This window comes from Jatropha curcas, chromosome 4, assembly GCF_041381405.1.
Source record: "Jatropha curcas cultivar XTBG-Jc1 chromosome 4, XTBG_Jcur_1.0, whole genome shotgun sequence".
Taxonomy (NCBI): domain Eukaryota; kingdom Viridiplantae; phylum Streptophyta; class Magnoliopsida; order Malpighiales; family Euphorbiaceae; genus Jatropha; species Jatropha curcas.
The window spans coordinates 1,645,814-1,666,448 of record NC_143154.1 but is presented as its reverse complement, the minus strand read 5'-3'; the positions used below and the strand labels follow the sequence as shown (position 1 = coordinate 1,666,448).

Here is a 20,635-nt window from a genome sequence, read left to right as displayed (position 1 = left end):
CACTAAGCTCGTGAAAATTGCGTGACGGGCTGGACTTTTATTTCAGCTTTAGCCCATTTTGGGGCTGTTTAGGGCCCAAAACGCCAACATCAATAAAGCTGGCCCATTTCAATTCCTTGGCGTCATCTTTTCCAACCAGAACGAAAATCAATCAATGGGATTATATTAGGTTTCAGTTCCCCCCTTGCCAAGAACTAAAACCAGGTTGATTTGGATTTGTTTCGATTTGAACCGTAAAAAACAACTTATAAAAACTAATTTTTTAAAAAAAAGTTTGAATTGTACTTGGAATTGGAGCCAAGCCAACTCATGGTTTGACAATTTTGGTATCTGATTAATTAGATTATACCTGTTTTAATAATTATTATTTGTCTTAATATAAAGCTGTCAGTTATTTTACTAGGTTATCGTTTTAACATATCCCTTATTATGTTAATTGAGAAATATTTGCATCAATTTGATCCACTCACGTTGAGCCATTTTCTAACAAACTGCTAATTGAAGGAAGACAATTTATTTTCAAAAATAAAAAAAAAAGAAAGAAAAACAATTTATAAAGTGTAAGTTCTTTCTTTGAATTGAAAATTTAGAAATTCATAATAGAATTGAAGAAAATGACAAAGTTAATTATTCACAATATCAATCAGTAGACATCAGTTTACTAGTAATAGAGAAAGGTGATGATTATAAAATACAGATTGAAGTAAATTAATTTTCAAAAATAAAAATTTAGATTAACATAATATACTTTTTAAATACTTTAATAATAAATTAATAATTCGCTTTAAAGTAACTTCCGAAAAAAGCTTTAGAATAAAATGGAATAAGGACAAGAGCAACGTCGTTATAATTAAGAAAAAACGGCAGAGTTGTAGTTATCTACCTCAAAATGCACACACGACGACAGTTCCATTTTCTTTTTAGTAGTTTACATCAACTAATTAACCGAAGGAGCTCAGTCTCTGAAGAACAGAGGTGATTCAGAAATGGAGGAAGATAACAAGCGAATGCAGCATGTCCTCCGCATGAAAGGAGGTGTTGGAGAGGAAAGCTATGCTAACAACTCAAAATCACAGGTCACTTCAGTTTCCTATTTCCAATACTTTTTCTTTTTGTATTCTGTTGTGTTTTGATCAGTTCAGGTTTGTTGAATTCTTTACTAATTCTCTTAGGATGAAGAAGATGGCTGTTAGGCTAAAAGCTTTCTAATTCTATTTGTGGGTTAGTGATATTATGTTTTATTATTATTATTGCTGTTTTTGTTTTCCTTTAAATTCTTCAATTCTTTCCTCATTTTGCAAGTTCTTTTGATATTGCCGGTTAGATGTTTGTTTTTTGGTTTCTATTAAGTTACTAACAATGAAGTAGTAACCTTGGTGGTTGACACTCTTGAAATAGTAGTCTTAGTGGTTTTCTTGATACTAATTTTTAGTTTGGAATTGAACACTAATTGTTCATACTAGTTTTTAGTTTTTTAGTTTGTAGTATCGTTTTTAGGTTGTAATAGTGTTAGAGGACCGCTGGATCAAAAAAAAATTCAGTTTGTAGTATCGTTGCAAAGAAACAGTGTGATTGTCTTTAACAATAAAGAATGTCAATGGTTTCAGATGGGTATGGCTCAATGATGTGAAAGTAAGATTCTTTTTCTTTTTAAAGGTTCAATTAAGTGGAAATTTTCTTTATTGTTGTGTACCTTGCCCATATTATTTTGCTTTTCTTTTAATATTTGATAGAGTGCATATCTATCCAAGACAGTGCCAGTACTAGTGCAAGCAGTGATAGATTTCTGTGACAGCAACTTACCTGAGTGTGTTACTATAGCCGACCTTGGTTGTTCTTCAGGGCCAACCAGTATTTTTGCTGTTGCTGAAATCACAAGCATCATCCACAAAAAGTGCTCTCAATTGGGTCAATCATCACCTGAATTTTGTGTGCTTTTAAATGATCTCCCTGGGAATGATTTCAACACTGTTTTCAAGTCTTTGCCAGCTTTCCATGAGAAAATGATGGAAGAAAACGGACACAACTTTGGGCCATGTTATATTTATGGTGTTCCAGGTTCTTTTTATGGGAGGCTTTTTCCATCAAAAAGCCTACATTTTGTGCACTCAGCTTCCAGTCTTCATTGGCTTTCACAGGTTAGCTTTCTATCAATAAATTTCTCCAATCCTTGATAAGCATATCGTAAAATTCTTCTATAATAGTCGCATAACTGTCACCATCATGGTTAATTCAGTCCAGGAAGATGGTATCTTAGTGGCTGCAAATAATTGGATTGAATTTGTTATTGTAATGAATTAATGTTCTTCCTAATTGTACCAACTGCTAAGACATTCACATTTTTTTAGTCTTGCACGGTTCTCTTTTTATTTCTGCTGATTCCATTTCATAAATAAGGTGCCTCCAGAATTGAGCAACAAATTGAATCCTCTAATAAACAAAGGAAAGATATTCATTTCAAAGACAAGTCCACCTGAAGTGATAAACGCATACAAGGCACAATTTCAGAGAGACTTCTCTTCGTTTCTCGAGGCTCGATCAAGAGAGGTAGTTCCAGGAGGGCGCATGGTCTTGATGTTCAAGGGAAGAAGACTAGTCGACCCAGCTGCAGATGAAAGCTGTTTACTGTGGGATTATTTAGGACAGGCGTTCCAAGATTTAGTTTCAAAGGTATGCGCTGTTCTTCAGTTGCTCCTCTCATTTTCATTTTTTCCAAGCTAAATTCATATAATATCAATCCATTTCAGGGGCTTATCGAAGAAGAAAAGCTGGATACATATAATACACCATACTATGAACCATATACAGAAGACATCAAAGCTGAAATAGAGAAAGAAGGATCATTTGCCCTCGATCGCCTTGTTACCCTTATACTTCCTTGGGATGGCTGTAATGGAGGAATCAAGTGTGATAGGGCAAAAACTGCAAAAAACATGGGAAAGGCCATCAGAGCAGTCAATGAGTCGATGATTCGGAATCACTTTGGAGCCAATATTATGGATATTTTATTTGAAAAGTTCACTGAAATTATGGCAACTGATGCTAAGGAAGTAGAGCATGTGAGTGTTGCTGTTTCCATAATCCGAAAAGCTTAGCTGCTTCATTTTCTTGATAAACTTCTTATATGGCCATTTCTGCAAAGCATGGTAGTTCTGTTCTATAACAATTCTAAAATAATGTTTACACACCCAAAGCCAGACTATTCTTTACTAGAGATTCTTGCTGTTTCTATGGTGAGAAAAGCTATTGATATAGAGGTTATAGTCACACAATAACAAGAATTATCTTGTTGCCCAAGAGCTTTCTTGAAAGGAAGTCATGCTTGGCCTTCATTAAAAATTTTTGGTTCTTGGATTAGTAGTTATTAATAAATTGAATTTTGTGGTCATATAGCATCATTCGTATATTGAAGACTTCCCATAAACATATGATTCTTTTTGGTTAGTGATTAATCATATATCAAAATGAACCTACAAAATTAATCAGATCAATATTTGTATGGTCAAAATACTCTCATTAAAACAAAAAATCTTATTTTTAGGTTTGGTTTATGAATGTGGTGATAGACTCAGACTGTGTTTGATAACAGCTTTTAAGTAGTCAATTAAAACGCTAAATGTTATTTTTTATAGTGTTCGGTAACATAACATTTGAATTAGCCGTTAGAGGTTAAATCAACATTTTATAAGAAAATGAATCGTAAGTCAGCATTTTATAAAAAAATGAATCGTGTGATATTTAGCTTTTAGCATTTTATGAAACACTACACAAATAGCTAACAGCTAATACGTAAATACTATTAAAACAGTTAACAACTACCAAAACAATTAATTTTGCCGAACACACCCAAGTTTAGATAAGTCTATCCCTTTGACTAAATGGTCATTGCATTTCAGCCTATCTTCAAAATCAAACTATACTTTTTTCTTTAAAACCATTTTATTACATCTACAACAACCATGAGGAATTTTTTATTAATAAACAAATATTTGATCAAGAATTTGTACTGAGCAGCCAGAACTTAGCTACAAGCTAACTTTTTGGTGATTAATTGTCTTTAATTAGTTCAGACAACATATCATTAGTAATTTCAGTTAGCATCAAACTTTCAAATGTATTGTTTTCCCATGATGCCTGATTCAACTTTCAACCCAACAAGTTTATTAAAAACCTATTCCAACGTTAGTTGAATTAAATAATACATTGAATGGGTGTAAAATTGGAAACACCCATTTTTTATATTTGAAATGAAATATTTATTTTTAAAAATTTGTAAAAAATATAATTAAATCAAGTTATATATTTATAAATAATTCTAGAATTCAAGTTGATTTATACTAACAAAATGAAACTTAATTCACTTTATATTTAAAATAATTTGTTTGGAAACTTTGGATCTTTGAGAGTAAAAAAAAAACAAAAAAAAAAAAAAAAAAGAGACATTTTGTTGAACCGGACCAACCACAATTCATAATCTGGTTAACCGGACCTACAGATCTGGTCAATCCGACGTCTATCACCAATAGGCTTCGCTTCACCTACCCCCAGTGTCCTTCCTCTTCAACAGACTCTCAATGATGCTTACCAAACCACAAACTATAACCCAAAATCATATTTTCTCTTTAGCAAAGAGAACTGATTCGAATCAGAATCGGAGCTCATGGCTTCCATGGCAAACACATTCTCGCCTTCTCTCTCCGCCGCCAATTCTTCCACGTTAAGGTCTAAAAACTTGCCCGATTTCTATCTACAACTCAAAAACCCTAACTTGATTTCATTTCGTTCGGAACGGGTTGGCCTACCGGTGCTGAATTCGACTCGAATTAGGTCCTCGAGGATAATTGCCAGCTCTGCGCAGGTTATGGACCAGTCGGTTGGTGAAGCAAGTTCTAAAGCGCCTACCATTGTGGAAGTCGATTTGGGTAACCGGAGCTACCCGATTTACATTGGATCAGGACTTCTTGATCAACCTGAATTGCTCCAAAGGTATTGTGAATTGTGTGCTTTGCTGATTCTTGTGGGTTCTTACTGAAGTAAAAAGATAAAAATAAAAATTTCAGTTTGATCATTAATGGTTGATTTCTCATTAGGCATGTTCATGGAAAGAGAGTGCTTGTGGTGACAAACAACACAGTAGCACCAATATACCTGGATAGAGTGGTTGATGCATTAACAAGAGGGAACCCAAATGTTTCAGTTGAGAGTGTAATTTTGCCTGATGGGGAGAAGTATAAGAATATGGTAGGTCTCATAAAAATTCAGTTTCAACTTTTGTTTTCTTATTTCCTTTTTACGGAAAGTTGTAGAATCGATGCAAATATTGCTAATGCTGACAGGAAACTCTTATGAAAGTATTTGACAAGGCCATTGAATCAAGATTGGATAGACGGTGTACATTTGTTGCTCTTGGAGGGGGTGTTATTGGTGACATGTGTGGATATGCCGCTGCCTCTTTTCTCCGCGGTGTTAATTTCATTCAGATTCCCACCACTGTTATGGCACAGGTCTTTTGCTACTCCAAACTCATTTGTTTTTCAATTATATTTTCTTTAAGCCTTTTTATCTGATTTCACAAGTATTTATCATTTCTTTGTTCTTGCAAATTGTTTGCCTTTCAGGTTGATTCTTCTGTTGGAGGAAAAACTGGTATTAATCACCGCCTTGGAAAGAACCTCATTGGAGCATTTTACCAGCCTCAATGTGTGCTCATTGACACTGACACTTTAAACACTCTGCCCAATAGGGAACTGGCATCTGGCCTTGCAGAGGTTGTAAAGTATGGGCTTATAAGAGATGCTGAATTTTTTGAGTGGCAGGAGAAGAATATGCCAAAATTAATGGCAAGGTATTAGATTTCAATCAAAAATGAAATTTGATTAGGTTTTCTAACAAGCAAATTTGCATTTTATACTTTCTAACTGAACTCTTCTTTAAGATCAATTTTGTTTTATATGAAATCTAGTGAACAACTTGAAATGGAATCCATAATGTTGGATCTAATTTCTTCCTTCAGGAATACATGTGATTAGCCTTTTTCTCGAACTAATCTATAATGATTATCTTAAAAAAACTGGGTTTCTTCATAAAGCAAATATGCATAAAAATCTTGCGTTTGTCTGCCTTTTCCCATTAACAATGCTATTTTCTTCTGGTTTTTCGCCTATGGCAGGGATCCAGATGCACTGGCATATGCCATAAAGCGTTCATGTGAAAATAAGGCTGAGGTCGTATCCTTGGATGAGAAGGAAAGTGGACTAAGGGCAACACTGAACTTGGGTCATACATTTGGCCATGTAAGTTCTGTCCTTTTGAAATTGACATTGTCATGTGTGTGTATGTGTGTGTGTGTGTGTGTGTGTGTGTGAGAGAGAGAGAGAGAGAGGCAGACAAGTGAAGGACTGTTTTCCTGGGTGATATTTGCTCATAACAGGTTATCCTGCAATGTTAGCTTAAATCATATGCTTCTTTATTTTCGTCTAAACAGTGAGGAACAAACAGATGTTGGTTACAAAGTGTTTTATGGCAGTTTACCCAAGTGTCTCTCGTGAAATGTTCATCCAATATTTTATTCATTTCTCCTTCATCATGAAGCAACTTGTGGAGTTGCTTTCTTGGTAATGACTCATACCTTGCCTCACCTAAGCAGAACTTGCTGCTAATGCTGAAAGATGAGAAATAGTTAATGAAGTATATCTCTTGATTTCATAGGCAGAATTTGTTACTTCCATTCTTTCACTATGCTCTTTCCTTTTTCGCTGCCACCTTTTAGTTAAGCTGCAAACTTTGTGTTTGAGCTTGCCATTGTCCGGTTCTTCCATTATCAAAATAATTCATTCTTTATCTCCAAATACTTCATTGATAGCTTCTTTTCTTGTGTGGCATGTCTTTTCAGGCAATAGAAACTGGCTTTGGATATGGGCAGTGGCTTCACGGAGAAGCTGTTGCAGCCGGCATGGTATATTACATTTGCCGCTCTTGTTTTTGTCATCCTTTTATTCTATATCATCCTCCATGTGCTGATCTTGCTCTCATGAGGAATTTTCAGGTGATGGCTGTTGACATGTCATACCGCCTTGGTTGGATTGATGATTCAATTGTAAAGCGAGTTCATAACATTCTTCAACAGGCTAAGTTACCCACCGCGCCACCAGACACCATGACTGTAGAAATGTTTAAATCCGTCATGGCGGTAAGAGCGATAAATGCTGTTGCCATATAAATTTCAAGTTCTTTCCTCGTATGATTAATGTGCCTGTATTCTTATCTTATGACAGGTTGATAAGAAGGTAGCTGATGGGCTGCTAAGACTTATCCTGCTTAAGGGTCCTCTGGGTAATTGTGTATTTACGGGTGATTATGATAGGAAGGCTCTCGATGATACACTCCGGGCATTTTGCAAGTCATGATTCCTGTCTGGCTACTTTTTTTTTTTCCAAACTGCGTGCAATTGTTTTACTAGATATGTGGATTGTGTATCTTGATGGTCTTACCAGTATTCTTCTACTTGGCAACTTGAGCAGGCAAAGGTAGTTATCGAGTTGTAATCATATGTAAGGATCAATAAAGTTCTCTTCTTTTGATTTCATTGTTCTCTTTCTTTCTAGTAACTATGTCAGGATCAATAAAGTTCTTTTTTGTAATCCTTTTGTGAGAAACCATTTTCCTATTTTTGCGAGAGAGAGAGCCCAAAGGCGGCTGTTGCTGCTGCCTGCTGAAGCCATCCTCACGCATTTTCGCACTATCACGCTTCGGGCTTGGCTGCTGTCTAGTAGCACAACACTTGCACGCCATGCGATATTTGCCAGCATCTATACCTATTTCTTCTCCACATGACATCCGTAATAATAAAGTTCTTGTCACAACATTAATTATTATAATAATAATGAAGTTCTTGTCAAAATATACACGTTTCCATACACATTTCTAGCCTTTAAGTCTTTTAAATATCTAATTCATTCTTGCTTTCAATTTTAATTTTCAAAACTTTTAATTTTAATCTTTTCTAAATTTTAAATTATCAATACATATTCTCCGTTTCTTAAATTTAATTCCTAACTGTCATTCACACATTGCTTATACATACTATAGGTAGGATACTCTTACACAATCATGTGGATATATATATATATATATATATATCAAACATACTAAAATATTATCACAAAATATTGTTAATTTTAAAAATTATAAATTTGTTAGTACTAACTACTAAGATTATAATTACTAATAAAAGATTGATACTCAATGAATATTATTAATTATTAATTATATTTGTTTTTTCTGTTAGTTATAAAGTATAGAAAAATTGTATTATTTAATTTCTTATAAATTTTAAATTTTTCACAAAATATATGGAATTTAAATTTTGTGGATTTTTCCATTTTATGTCTAATTGAAAAATAAAATTTATGAAATTAAAAGATATTCTTAAAATAAAATTAAGAGGTTTAAAGAAATAATAGAATAGAGAAATTCTACGTGTGAAATAAGATTTTTTTCTTCTTCTTCTAAAATGATAAAATTGAGACTACAATGAAATTTTTATAAATTTAATAAATTTTTTGAACCAAACAAAATAATTTGTCAGATTCATAGAATGTTAAAATCTATCAATCAAAATGATTTTAAAAACTGAAACTTGCAATTTTCTTTGAGTAAATATACATATCTGATAGGGATAGCCATTGCCCTAAAACTTTCAAAAGTTCTAAAAATAATCCCCAAAATTTTTGTGCATAATTTTTAAAAATCTAGAAATAGCCCTCAAAATAATTTTTTCAGATTTTAGCCCCTCAAATTTAGTATTTTCATTTCAGACCATGCCTTATATACATTTTGAAAGGGATAGCTATCAAAACTTAAGGTATCTTAATTAGGCAGTAAGATAATTAATACCATATCTCCAATCTTAGAATTAGAATTATATGTGAATTGCATGTCTTATATTTGAATTTTCCTTAATTAATTAATTATTATTATTTCCATTTTTTTAAGATACAACCAATAATTAAAGTTTGGCACCAAATTGGGATTTTCCTATAAATTGGAATTTCTCCATTCACCCATAATTGCACAGGAAAAAAAAAAAAAAAGAAAGAGAAAAAAGATAGGAAAGAGAGAGAGAATGGAAACCAAAACCCAAATTCTCATATTTCCACTTCTACTTACCTTCGTTCTCTTCATATCAAACACCAAAAACACCGCAGCATCCACCACCGCCACCGCCACCACAACCACCACGACAGCCGCCACCAAAACCTCTAACAAAACCTATAGAAACTACCTAAAAACAGCCTGCAAATCCACCACATATCCAAAACTGTGCTATAGCTCTCTTTCTTCCTATTCATCCATAATAAAAACCGATGACCTAATCCTTTGTACCACAGCATTAAATGTATCCCTACAAATTTCCATTAACACATCATATTTTATGACAGATTTATCAAACCAACAAGAACTGAGCGAAACTGAAGCTGAAGTAGTTCAAGATTGCATTGATGAAATTGGAGACAGTATTTATGAGCTAAACCAATCATTGAGCGATTTGAGCAGTTTAGACTTTAATAGTTCTGATGTGAGATTCCAAATTTCTAATATAAAAACTTGGGTTAGTGCTGCCATTACAGATGATTATGGTTGCACTGATGGGTTTGATGGTACTAAAGTAAGCTCTGCAGTTAAGAGTAAGATAAAGAAAGCTATATTGAATGTTTCAAGAATCACTAGCAACGCTTTGGCTCTTGTAAATCAAAAGCTCAGTTTTCCATAATTTCTTTTTCTTCTTCTTAAGTTAAAGCTCCAATTGAAGCTTTAAACTTCCATATGCTCCTCCTGGACATCCTGGTCCAGGAGACGACTATAACATCATTGTGTCGAAACCCATTTTGTATATATTTTTCTTTTTTTAATTTCTTATGGTTTGAGGTATTTCATGTTTGTGGCATTTTATTGAATAAAATTATGTACTTGTAATTAGACAAACAGCACGATAATCTGAGTGTCTGCATTGTAATTTTATATAATATATCATTTTCGCGTTTCCATTTCTCTATATAAAATATCGTTCCGTATAAAATTATATTTTAAATATAGTTTATTCGTACAATTTCTGCATTTTCATATTTATTCGTTTCCGTTTTCATGGAAGATAGAGAATAACAAATTGGTGATGCATCAAACTTCCAGAACAAAGCTATGCGTTATATTTGCAACCCATGTGAAAGATTTCAGATTTGGAGTAAAAACTTTTAGATGACTCAACGCCATGCAATAAACTTAAATTTCTTCGAGATGCTGACACTGTAAATTTCTTTATTTGTTTACACTATTTACCCCATAAACCATTTCAAGCTGTATTTCCTTAATCCTTTGCTAGTTACAAAAAAAAAAAAATAATAATAATAATAATAAATAGTTTCACATCACATTAATAAACCCTTTATGCATTAAAATCTACCTATTATAATATGTTTGAAATATACATAAAATTTTAAATATTAACATAATTAAAAAGAATAGTAGCTAATCAGGTGTGGTCTGATTGGTCTTTCTCCCTCTCGAAGTAGATGTAATCACCAATTTAATGAATGTTATTTAAAGAGGAGGGTTGCTTCTACTGTGCAGCCCACAATGTTATTGCAGTCTGTTGGACCTCCCATGTATAAAAAAAAAAAAAACAGTAATTTGGCTAATTTAAATGCACATATAAACTAATAATATTGAGTGCATTTAGTTCAGTTTAACTTGGATGTTTTTGACTTGAAATTATAAATCAAATTGACCTTTCTGTATTTATGTTTTTCAAACCAAATCAAACAATCAACCTTTTAAAACCGTAGTTTTGGTTCGGATTGGATGGAGTTCATGAACGCCCGTATCCTGTGCCACGAAGATATGCATTCACCAAGACAACCATTTATAACTTGAATAGATTCTAAGAATTCCAGATTGGCAAATGGAATTGAAGATGGAAACTTCCAGTACATTATTCCTTTCTTAGAAATCACTAAAGCTTAACATCATGGGAAAGAATTTCCGCAGCACGCAAAACAAGAATACAGCTACTTCATTATTTGAGTCAATCCCAACCAGCCTAAAATGGTTTCAAATATAATAAGAAGTAGGGTCCTGCATGATCTGTTTTAACTCGATGTAATTCCAAGATTCAAACAACGCAAGTCAACCCAATCTCACTCGACAGGTTTGAAAAGATACCAGGTTAAGTTAGATCAATCATCTTCATAATTTATGAATGAGTTGAATCGGATGTTCATGAGGTAAACCTGCAATCGTGACCCAACTTGAATTAATTTAGTTTAGTTTGTACTAAATTTTGAAATGTTAGCTTTGTGAAATTTATTGTAACATCAATTATGTTACAAAGTATTTTAACTTTGTTAGATGTATTTTTTGTTAATAAATTTAATGACATTATTATTATTATTATTATTATTTTGAAGTATTCATTGAATCAATATTCATCCATATTTGGTACTGTCATCACATTTGCATAACATAGTTCTAGTGCCAAAAAAGTGATATACATAATTTAACCTTTAAATTTTGAGAAAAAAAAAATTTATGGCACCTTGAATTTTAAAATCAATTTTGTAACATCTTGAACTTTTTTGTTACTTCTTAAACTTTTCTTCTTATAATAATCTCACACAAACAATAATTTTTAAAATTTTTGATATTTATATGCAAAATATTTAATTTGATATGTAATTAATATAATTTTGAAACAATAATTTTTATATTTTTTTTATCTATTCAATAAGTGTTTAATCAATCTAATTTTAAAAATTAAGATGTTCAATAAGTTAAATATAATATTTAGTAAATCCAATTTAATAAATTGAAATATTTAATATATCAAAATAAAATTAGCGAGTGCCAAAAAAATTTGCCGTGAAGAATTCAAGGGTTAATTTATACATTGAGCCTCCCAAAAAAAGAAAATAAAGTTCAGCATTCATACAAATATGTTTGGCAGCTAAATTTGATATCTCCATCCAAATCAGAAGGTGATAAAATAAGCATCATACAATGAGAGTTTGCATGTCCCCTTTCAGGAAAAAAAAAAAAAAAAAAAGGTGAAAACATTCAATTTCTGTGCTTCAGCTGATTTGCCATCCCAACCACTGATTTGTGGCCTAACCAACCAAGCTAGACAAAATGAGAGTCATCAAGTCAGCTAGCAGTTCTCTTTCTATCTAAATGCAGAAACTTCCAAAAGCGATCATAAAACACAGTTGATGCATTGATGCAAGCAGAATCAACTTGGCGTCCATCATCCAGGCACACCGGAAAACTGGGAATTAAGCATCAATTACCAAACAGCATTTCCCAAAACATGCGCTGTCTGTTGATATCAACTGCAAATAGATGACGTTCGGATAAACCTACCGTTTCAACTCATAAATGAACTGGCAGTGCTGCAGGATCAAGTTCCCAAAAGCCTCTCAGGCTGCCACCCCTCTCTTCTGTTAGTCGAAAAGCAGGAATCTGATGTGAGAATCTAAGCAGCTCGACACAGTGAACCTCCATTATGACAGCTAATCCTTCGTTTAATCGAGCCTTGAAAACTGAGTTGAAACCTTCGACTTTCTCCAAAAGTGAAACTTTGATCACTAAATCATTTTCCTCCTGCACTTCCACTGCATCATATTTACATTCATTCAATTCATAATGGTTAATCTGAGCAGACCAGTTCCTGTACAGTGCCCAAACCTGACCTTTCCTAGGCAAGATGGTATATTCATTTTTCTTACCAACAGGTTCTGCACTTAACTGATGTGAGAAGGCATCAGTGGATGAATAGGATTGTAATCCACCCTTTCTAGTACTAAATCTACCACAGCAAATAGGCATATCCTCATCACGCCATTGAATTACATCATTCGGCAGTGCACATGGTATAAGCCACCTAAGCCACAATTTGAAACCCTGGCCAGTACCAATTTTTGTAATTTGACCATAGTACTTTGGCAAGCCATCCTCATCACTGTACAATGACCATATCTGACCTACTTGGAACTTTTCAATGGATTTCTCAGCATCAAAGTTGAAGAATTCTGGTTCTGGAATTTCAATATCTTCCGGGGTTGAAGTTGGCGGAGCACTGCATTCCTCATATGTAACTTCAGGTTCCAGATCAGCACCTTGCAAATCTGCCTGCTGAGCAGCAGTACTTCCTTCAGATTCCACATTGGATTTCACTTTATCTGATGATTTTGAGCCTGTGCTGACAGCATAAGCCTTACCAACGTCAACCACTATATCTTCAGCAAGAGCGACCTCTTCAATATTTTTGGGCAAAGAAGCAGGATCGAGTTCAAAAGATCCCCTTGGTACACCTTGTCTTTCCTCACCCGTCAATTTAAATGATGGAATCATATGAGAGAAGCGGAATAGTTCACCTGGTGGAATTTGAAATTTGTCTTTTCCTTCCTTGCTGATTCGACAAAAAAGACTCACATAGCCCTTAACCTTGCCCAAATATGCAACAGATGCACCAACATCCTCAGTATATTCTGACAAGATTTCTACAAATTCATATTCAAACTTCCGGTTAGTGTCCACATCAGATTTCCATTTAATATCCCAGTTCTTAAAGACAGCCCAAATTTCTCCTTTTCTTGGAAATATCTTGTACGTGTTCCTCTGGCTGCCCTTTTCCCAGCTGATGACATGTGAGAACATAAGACAATTTTCAGTATTTTCAGAGTCTCCATGTCTGAAATTACCACATGAAGTTGGCAAACCCTCATTGACCCATTCAATTCCATCCTCATCATCTGGGTTTGACTCCAGCCAGGTTACCCGCAATTTGAACTTAGGAGAGAAAACTTTCCTAATTAGAGCACAAAATCTAGGCATAGCATCCAAGGTATCATATACAGCCCAGATCTGCCCTACCGAAAAACAACCTTCATTCCGGCCTTTGTCAAAGTCATTGAAATCTGGATCAGGACACTCATGGAGCTCAGGATCAGATACAGATTTGGAGCTTGAATCTGAAGCAGAATGAATATGAACCTCATTGCTTCTCTCATGATGATTTTCTTCTAAAGAGCTCTTTGGACCTGCTTTTTGTTTCTCCCCATTATGACCTTTTTCACAAGAAGCTAGACCAGAATACTTTGTTGCTTTAAGAAAATCGTCCTTTAAGCCATTTCTGTACTCCTCTTCAGTTGCGCAGGATGATCCACTCCCCTTGGCCCTTTTTGGATGGGTCACAAAGTCTTCATCATCACTCAAATTTTCCTTGCAAGAAACCTTCTGTTTATGTCGATCAGATCTCCTTCGGTATTCATCAAAACATCTTGAATTCAATCCTTCCTCAAAATCACCAGCTTCATCAACTACCACATTTTCACTATAAATGCTACTATCGGAGTCTTTTTTCCTCCGCCTTTTGCCATTTGCCTTTTGTGAAGCCAACTTGGGATCGCAACCTTTCTTTTGAAAGGACTCGGTTTTAGATTGCTCAGAACTTGAATTGTTCTGACGGTCAAGTTCTTTGATAGAACCATGATTTGGCACATCTTTCCTTGGGGGAATTGCTGATTGGTTCGAATTAGTTCCTGTTGGAGCCCCTTGCGCAAGACAATGACGTGCTATAAAGTGCTTACTACAATTTTGACAAAGAAGATACCTATACAAAAGATTAACATGATACTGGTACTTCACATCACAGAATGGACAAGCCGTCTGGAAAGTCGCATGACCATTGATGGACCCCTGTTGATGTATTGACTGCTGTGTGTGCTCCTGTTGAAGATTGAAGCCCACGAAGTTGCTCCTATAATTGTTTTGAACCCCAATTTTTGAGCTATAAGTTGCTCTCTGATGAGGCATGTAAGGCGCTGCTGATTTACTTATGGAAACTTTCCGTTTAATGTCATACAAGGATCTGTTTCCTTTGTCTGATAGCACCCTTTGAGCTTCACCAATCAACTTGAAAGCAGCCTCTGCGCCGGGGAACTTATTTTTGTCAGGGTGAAGTAAGAGAGCAAACTTCCTGTACTGCTTCTTAATTGTGGCCTCATCAGCTGTCGGCTCAATCTGAAGGATGCCATACCAGTCCATCTCATTCCCAAACAGTTTCTTATCAGCAGCACAATGCACAGCACAAACCATTAGCATCTGGGAAATATTGTCCAAATCTTTATAAAGATGTTGGGCTCTGAGTGCAATTTTATGAGCACCAACAAAATCATTGTTTCGCATCTTTTGCTCAGCAATCCCCTTCGCCCTTGCTGCCTCTTCTTTATTGCATTCCATCACTAATCAAATCCCCAAACAAACCAACTCCAAATTGATTCAAGGGCACAAAAACGAGAAGCTATTTCAAATTATCATTGTTGCTTCAACATATTAACCTGCAAAGTTAAAATGCTAGGCCCCTTAGAATCTCGGGATATCCATTGAACAACTTTCATGTTCACATCATCCCTGCAGATTTGTACAAACGAAAATCAACAAGAGTTTACAATTGACAATGAAAAGAGGAAGAAAACTATGCTGAAGCTAAAATGACAATAATGCTTCCAATCACTATATATATATTACATGAAAATATGCATTCTGAACACTTTGCTTGCTCAACGCTACAGGAACAATACAGCTCATGCTAATATAAAGGAACTATATATTATTCTTAGCAAAATATTCACCACATAAATTTATTCTTGAAAAATCCAAACATAAAGGGTGTGTTTACAGATAGAAAACAGTTTTTTGCTTTCTATTTTCTAAAAAAATAATTTTTTTGGAAAATGAAAAAAAAAAGAACGAATAAATGGAAAGCACATTCACTTATTAATAAGTAAAATATTATTTCAATTCAAAAAATAAATAAAAATATTCATAACTTTCATAAAAAAGCAAAATATTATAAAAGATATTTAGAAAATTTTTTATTTTAGATTTTTTTTTTTAAATATGTACTATTGATTTATTTATAATAATATTATCAATTTTTATCACGTCGTAAAATTTTTCAAAAATAAATGTTTTCATTATAAATATATATTTTATAATGATAAAATTAATTACTAATTAAATCACAATATAAAATTAAAAATAAAAATATTTATTAATTTATTTAAATACATTTTATGATTATTCAATAAAATATTTTTTTTAGAACAAGTTTATGTATATTATAATTTTTAATTATAAAAAATTTATTTTTTTAACTGAAAGCAATTGAAAAACATGACTTTTGTTATAAGAGAAAACAAAGGAAAATATTCTAAACTTGTTTTCCAAATCTTAGTTACATTTTGGAAAGCACGATTTTTGTTTTTCAAATTAATAATATTAAAGCAGCAAAGAATAAAAGACCCTTGATTACTTTAGATTTTTTTTTCCCTCTTCTAAACTATGGTTGTAGGGGCAGAGATCAATATAGAAACAATCGGCCCCAACAAACAGAATTGGCTAAGATGCAAAGAATGACCGAGGATTTGTCTAGGGCTATACAAGCCTTGTAGTGTCAAGAAACTGTAGAAGCACGATGGAGAATCCAAGAGCCCACCATGAACAACTCAAAATTCGGGAGACCTTGAGATTGAAAGGAAAGTCAAGTAACCCTTTCATGATGTTCGACCCACAAACCAAGCAACACGAGGTGGATTGGAAGAGAAGTTACTACATGCACTTGATTTGAATGGTGGAGGATTAAAGGTTGAAGCAGTTCAATTTCATGGAAAGTTATATGTGGAGAACTATTTGGATTAGGAAGCCAATCTAGGGAATTACTTAGAATGGAAACCCATGCTGAAAATTGAAAGGTGCAATTGTAAAGCTTAAATTGAAGGGTAATGAACCTCAATGGTGGACGAGAATTGAAAAAGCAAAGTACATGACAAAGCAAGCTTAAAATAAGCACTTGGCAGCACATGAAAACTAAGCTATGAAAGCAATTTTTGCCAGCTGATTATAAATAGAAATGCATGAGAAGTTCCATCATTTGAAGCTAAACAATATTTTCCCTGAGTATACCAACTTGTTTAATAATCCCATGATTCGTTAACATTCCGAACGTGGTATAAGATTAGAGGAGAGGCTGGTAATAGCTCTCGATTTTAATTCTATTAAAATTCCTAATTTTTATGAGCATCCCACAACTAAGATAGACAAATAGCAATCAGGGAAGAACAATATTGATAGATGTTGATCCAAGGGAGAGTGAAACGGAGAAAGAAGTTTCTTATTTTAATGCTCAAAACAATGAAGAGAGCAACAAGGACCTTATTGAGCCATTCTAATTCTTTTTTTTTTTTTTTTTCCATGGATGAAACCAATCAAATTCATTTGAATGAATCAATTGGTGTTAAAAGGACCAACAAATAGTTAAACATCAGCACCCAATAACAGTTAACTAGCTCTAGATGGTTACCTTAACCGTTACGTAGATCATTAAAAGTGCATCCATAGTGACAATAGCATACATAAGATACAACTATATGAATATAATTCAAATAGATTGCTGTTTCGGCCACCTAATTTTATGTTTGTGCTGACTGCAAATCATAACATCCAAAGACAAATGGAAAAGCAAAAGTTCTATCTATTGCATAAAAATCATAAAGTGACTTCTTCTGAACTAAGAAATTACCATATTGAGAAAATAGCATATTGGAGTGAAGATAAATAGATGTTCTACGTTTAGAAACAACAACAACAACAACATTGACTGAATTTAGAAAGACCCATATTTGTAGCAATAAAATTCTGCAGTCTTTCCTCTCTCTCTAGGTCACATATTTCCCATTTTCTTCTCTCATCATTTTCTCACAAGGCAAAACACTTACATTTGGTTTGAAGACTTCAGGTCTTAACATTTTAACATTCAGGCCTTACAATGAATTATTATACCATTATTATTAATTCATCGAGAAGATAAGATAACTTCCACAAGATCTTAAATTTATTCTGATACTAATAGTTATGCTGAAGGATAACCTAGAGATGAATTAAAGCTACTCCATGACATTTGCAAACTATAAATTATCAACATCTCATTGATTAACAGAAAAGGTCAAAATTTTAGAGAGAGAGAGAGAGAGAGAGAGAGAGAGATGTCAAGTCATACCAGGAATTGCTCAAGCTGCTTCAACTATTCTACATGCTGTCCTTGCATGAATACAAAGTTTATAGTTCTTGTTGGGTGATCCTATTTAATGAACTGTGATACTGATAACTGAATCCACACAGAACAAAAGAAACAGTAATCAACATAAACTGAAATGGAAATTATAGAACCTTAAAATTCCAAAATTGAAAGAAAAAAAAAATAAATAAGAGAGATGAATAGAACAGAAAGTAGGCAGAAAGCAAACCCGCAAGACTCCAGCTGATTTTGAATCAACACAGTCAAAATAATGAAATTGAAAGTAAAAACAAAAGCCTATTATCTGAAATTGTTTTACAGATAATAGGAAACAATTAGATCTGAAGTATGTTCTAATCTAGCAACCAATTAGGATCACCCATAAATTCCACATACAAACATAATTGAAGAACTCTAAACTCTACCCAACCCCAACACACACGTACAATGTTAGACTAAATAACCACAAGCCTCATGTAACCATGAGAATTTACTTGAAAATGGCACTCCAAGGACCATAAGCATTAAATTGATAAATCAAAAAAGCAAACCCAATAGCCTAAGAGGATTTAATGAAAATGATGCTACAACAATCAATTATAAACTGAAACAAACCAAACCCAGATGCAAAACCACTCAAAGTCAAAAGAAACTCTAAACCAAATGGGGAAAATCAATAGAACTAAGGCAAATTCCATTCATCTTTTATGTCACTACCTAAAAGCTTTCTAGCAAATTAAACTTTCTTTGGGGTATTCTTTCTTTTCAGGGCTAAGTGGATCTCTAGAATCAACGCGAAAATAAGTCCTTCATATTTTCCCCTTTCGAATTACATTGGCATGATAGGACCAAATGCATCACATAGGTAGGCAGGAAAGAGTCGTGTTTTTGTCCAAAATTCAAGAAAGCTAAAAAAAGAAATAAGTAGACGGACATTTCATATGATTCAGTTGACAAATAGCTAGTGTAGACCGAGAAACAATTTTCAAATAAGCTTATATAAGCGTTCCAGAGCTTCAATGTGGAAGTTTGAGTTCAACTTTGCTTAGCGTCCATTAGAAACAGAAAAAACAAGCTGTTTAACCATCCAGAAAAATTAATAGGAAAATAATCCAGTGAACACTAAAATTTAAAACTCATTAAATGATTTGGTCCAATGCTCATAATATTCACCAGCAAGTTGGATACTTCAATACAATAACTATTTACTCAGATGCATTCCTTTCTAAAAAATTTTCAAATTTTTATCGTTGTAAGGAAAGAAAAAAAGTACCTTACGATTAGGGTTTCTTCGAAGAATCACAGCAGAGAGAGTACAGTATGCCGCAAGATTATTACTGCTGAGGAAATAATCGAGATGCAAATCGAAAATACGCTTGAAAAGGAGATAGAGAGGCGGGAAGAGGCTCGTTTTAGAAGATTCGGAGCAGGAGAAGAATATAGTCACCGCACGATTTGAATAAAAACCCAATGGGGCACTAACCAGATAATCAAATGAATAGAACGTGACGACTGACGATGTCATTTTCACCCTCGATTTTACACAAATTTACAGCTTTACCCATTAATTTTTGTTTTTGCAATTGAACCCTAATTTGGTGAATTTATAATTACAATTGCACCCCAAATCAAAACCGGTTAAGATTTAAGAAGTTAGTGGGAATATAAGTGGGATGAGTAAGCTCTCCTAATCCGGTCCGTGCTTAGTTTAAGGCTTTTCGCCTCTTTTGTAGGTCTATTTAGTGGGAATCGAACTCGAGAAATCTTTCTATATGTTCAGCCTACAAGCAACTAAATCATAACCCGTAGGTCATACATGTTTCTATTTAATAACCATTTAAATACTCGTATCTGAACTCGTTAAAATTTTAGTATCCATGTCTATCATAAATCCATTTAAAATAACCCTTAAACAAGTAGAGTATCCGCAAACTTTAAATTATCCAAATACAAACTTATTTAAAAATATATCTTTTACTAATAATGGATATGTATCAATGCCCAAATTATTTAATATAACAAGTAATGGATTGCATGTAATGATAGGAGCACCCAAAGGCCTATACACATGCTATATCTATATTCGTTATGGTTAGCAATTTCACTGTAAGTACAGTATCCCGGGATATCCTCCCGTTTTCTATCCCTACTTATGAGTCTATGACCATAGAGGGTTCCACTTTCCATAATTAATCCTTTTTGAGTTTAAAAGTTTAAAAATATCGACCTCAATTCATCCAGTGTTCTTAATTCATTTTTTACAACTCAATTCTTATTTTGTAATATAACCTAACCTCTTCCTTTCTAAAGTCAATAGTTAGAAAACTAGGATGACTTTAAAAGACATTTAGTAATCGAAGTGTCACTAAAAAGTGATTTCAGAAAATTGAATTATTATATTTGGTTGGTATTTTTCTATGAAAATTAATTTTTTAGATATGTAGACTACATCCATATTTTTCCATACATATGGGAAAGGGAAAAAAATTTACTTAGATGGATCAATGG

At 33.6% G+C, this 20,635-nt stretch overlaps 4 protein-coding genes across 6 annotated transcripts; 3 read left to right on the top strand and 1 right to left on the bottom strand.

Annotated features, from left to right (window-relative positions):
- Positions 1 to 829: 829 nt before the first annotated feature.
- Positions 830 to 3,388, top strand: LOC105647121 (putative methyltransferase TCM_000168). The gene is made up of 4 exons (XM_012233116.4): positions 830 to 1,076; positions 1,734 to 2,138; positions 2,398 to 2,670; positions 2,748 to 3,388. The coding sequence occupies exons 1-4, from the start codon at positions 987 to 989 to the stop codon at positions 3,093 to 3,095; spliced, it is 1,116 nt and encodes a 371-aa protein (XP_012088506.1). The 5' UTR covers positions 830 to 986; the 3' UTR covers positions 3,096 to 3,388.
- A 1,160-nt stretch (positions 3,389 to 4,548) lies between these two features.
- LOC105647120 (3-dehydroquinate synthase) lies at positions 4,549 to 7,585 on the top strand. The gene is made up of 8 exons (XM_012233115.3): positions 4,549 to 4,986; positions 5,091 to 5,241; positions 5,337 to 5,504; positions 5,619 to 5,845; positions 6,170 to 6,293; positions 6,893 to 6,955; positions 7,046 to 7,189; positions 7,275 to 7,585. The coding sequence occupies exons 1-8, from the start codon at positions 4,661 to 4,663 to the stop codon at positions 7,404 to 7,406; spliced, it is 1,335 nt and encodes a 444-aa protein (XP_012088505.1). The 5' UTR covers positions 4,549 to 4,660; the 3' UTR covers positions 7,407 to 7,585.
- Positions 7,586 to 9,086: 1,501 nt separating this feature from the next.
- LOC105647149 (pectinesterase inhibitor 4) lies at positions 9,087 to 10,001 on the top strand. Its single transcript, XM_012233145.4, has one exon. It carries the CDS (start codon positions 9,125 to 9,127, stop codon positions 9,770 to 9,772), a length of 648 nt encoding a protein of 215 aa, XP_012088535.1. The 5' UTR covers positions 9,087 to 9,124; the 3' UTR covers positions 9,773 to 10,001.
- Positions 10,002 to 11,980: 1,979 nt separating this feature from the next.
- Positions 11,981 to 19,604, bottom strand: LOC105647119 (hypothetical protein). 3 transcript variants are annotated; one of them, XM_012233112.4, is made up of 3 exons: positions 19,401 to 19,604; positions 18,110 to 18,217; positions 11,981 to 15,462 (listed from the first exon to the last, which is right to left on the bottom strand). In XM_012233112.4, the coding sequence occupies exon 3, from the start codon at positions 15,289 to 15,291 to the stop codon at positions 12,421 to 12,423; it is 2,871 nt and encodes a 956-aa protein (XP_012088502.1). In that variant the 5' UTR covers positions 15,292 to 15,462; positions 18,110 to 18,217; positions 19,401 to 19,604; the 3' UTR covers positions 11,981 to 12,420. The 3 variants fall into 3 exon arrangements, with proteins under 3 accessions (XP_012088502.1, XP_012088503.1, XP_012088504.1); XM_012233113.4 differs by having other exon boundaries at positions 11,981 to 15,389; XM_012233114.4 differs by having other exon boundaries at positions 19,406 to 19,604.
- Between the last annotated feature and the right edge of the window lie 1,031 nt (positions 19,605 to 20,635).

Bases quoted from the DNA above. Each gene is read 5' to 3' on its own strand.
- LOC105647120 (XM_012233115.3), top strand. From the start codon at position 4,661: ATGGCTTCCATGGCAAACACATTCTCGCCTTCTCTCTCCGCCGCCAAT. The intron at 5,846-6,169 runs GTATTAGATTTC...CGCCTATGGCAG, and splicing joins ATGCCAAAATTAATGGCAAG to GGATCCAGATGCACTGGCAT. The intron at 7,190-7,274 runs GTAAGAGCGATA...ATCTTATGACAG, and splicing joins TGTTTAAATCCGTCATGGCG to GTTGATAAGAAGGTAGCTGA.
- LOC105647119 (XM_012233112.4), bottom strand. From the start codon at position 15,291: ATGGAATGCAATAAAGAAGAGGCAGCAAGGGCGAAGGGGATTGCTGAG.
- LOC105647149 (XM_012233145.4), top strand. From the start codon at position 9,125: ATGGAAACCAAAACCCAAATTCTCATATTTCCACTTCTACTTACCTTC.
- LOC105647121 (XM_012233116.4), top strand. From the start codon at position 987: ATGGAGGAAGATAACAAGCGAATGCAGCATGTCCTCCGCATGAAAGGA. The intron at 2,139-2,397 runs GTTAGCTTTCTA...TTCATAAATAAG, and splicing joins GTCTTCATTGGCTTTCACAG to GTGCCTCCAGAATTGAGCAA. The intron at 2,671-2,747 runs GTATGCGCTGTT...AATCCATTTCAG, and splicing joins TCCAAGATTTAGTTTCAAAG to GGGCTTATCGAAGAAGAAAA.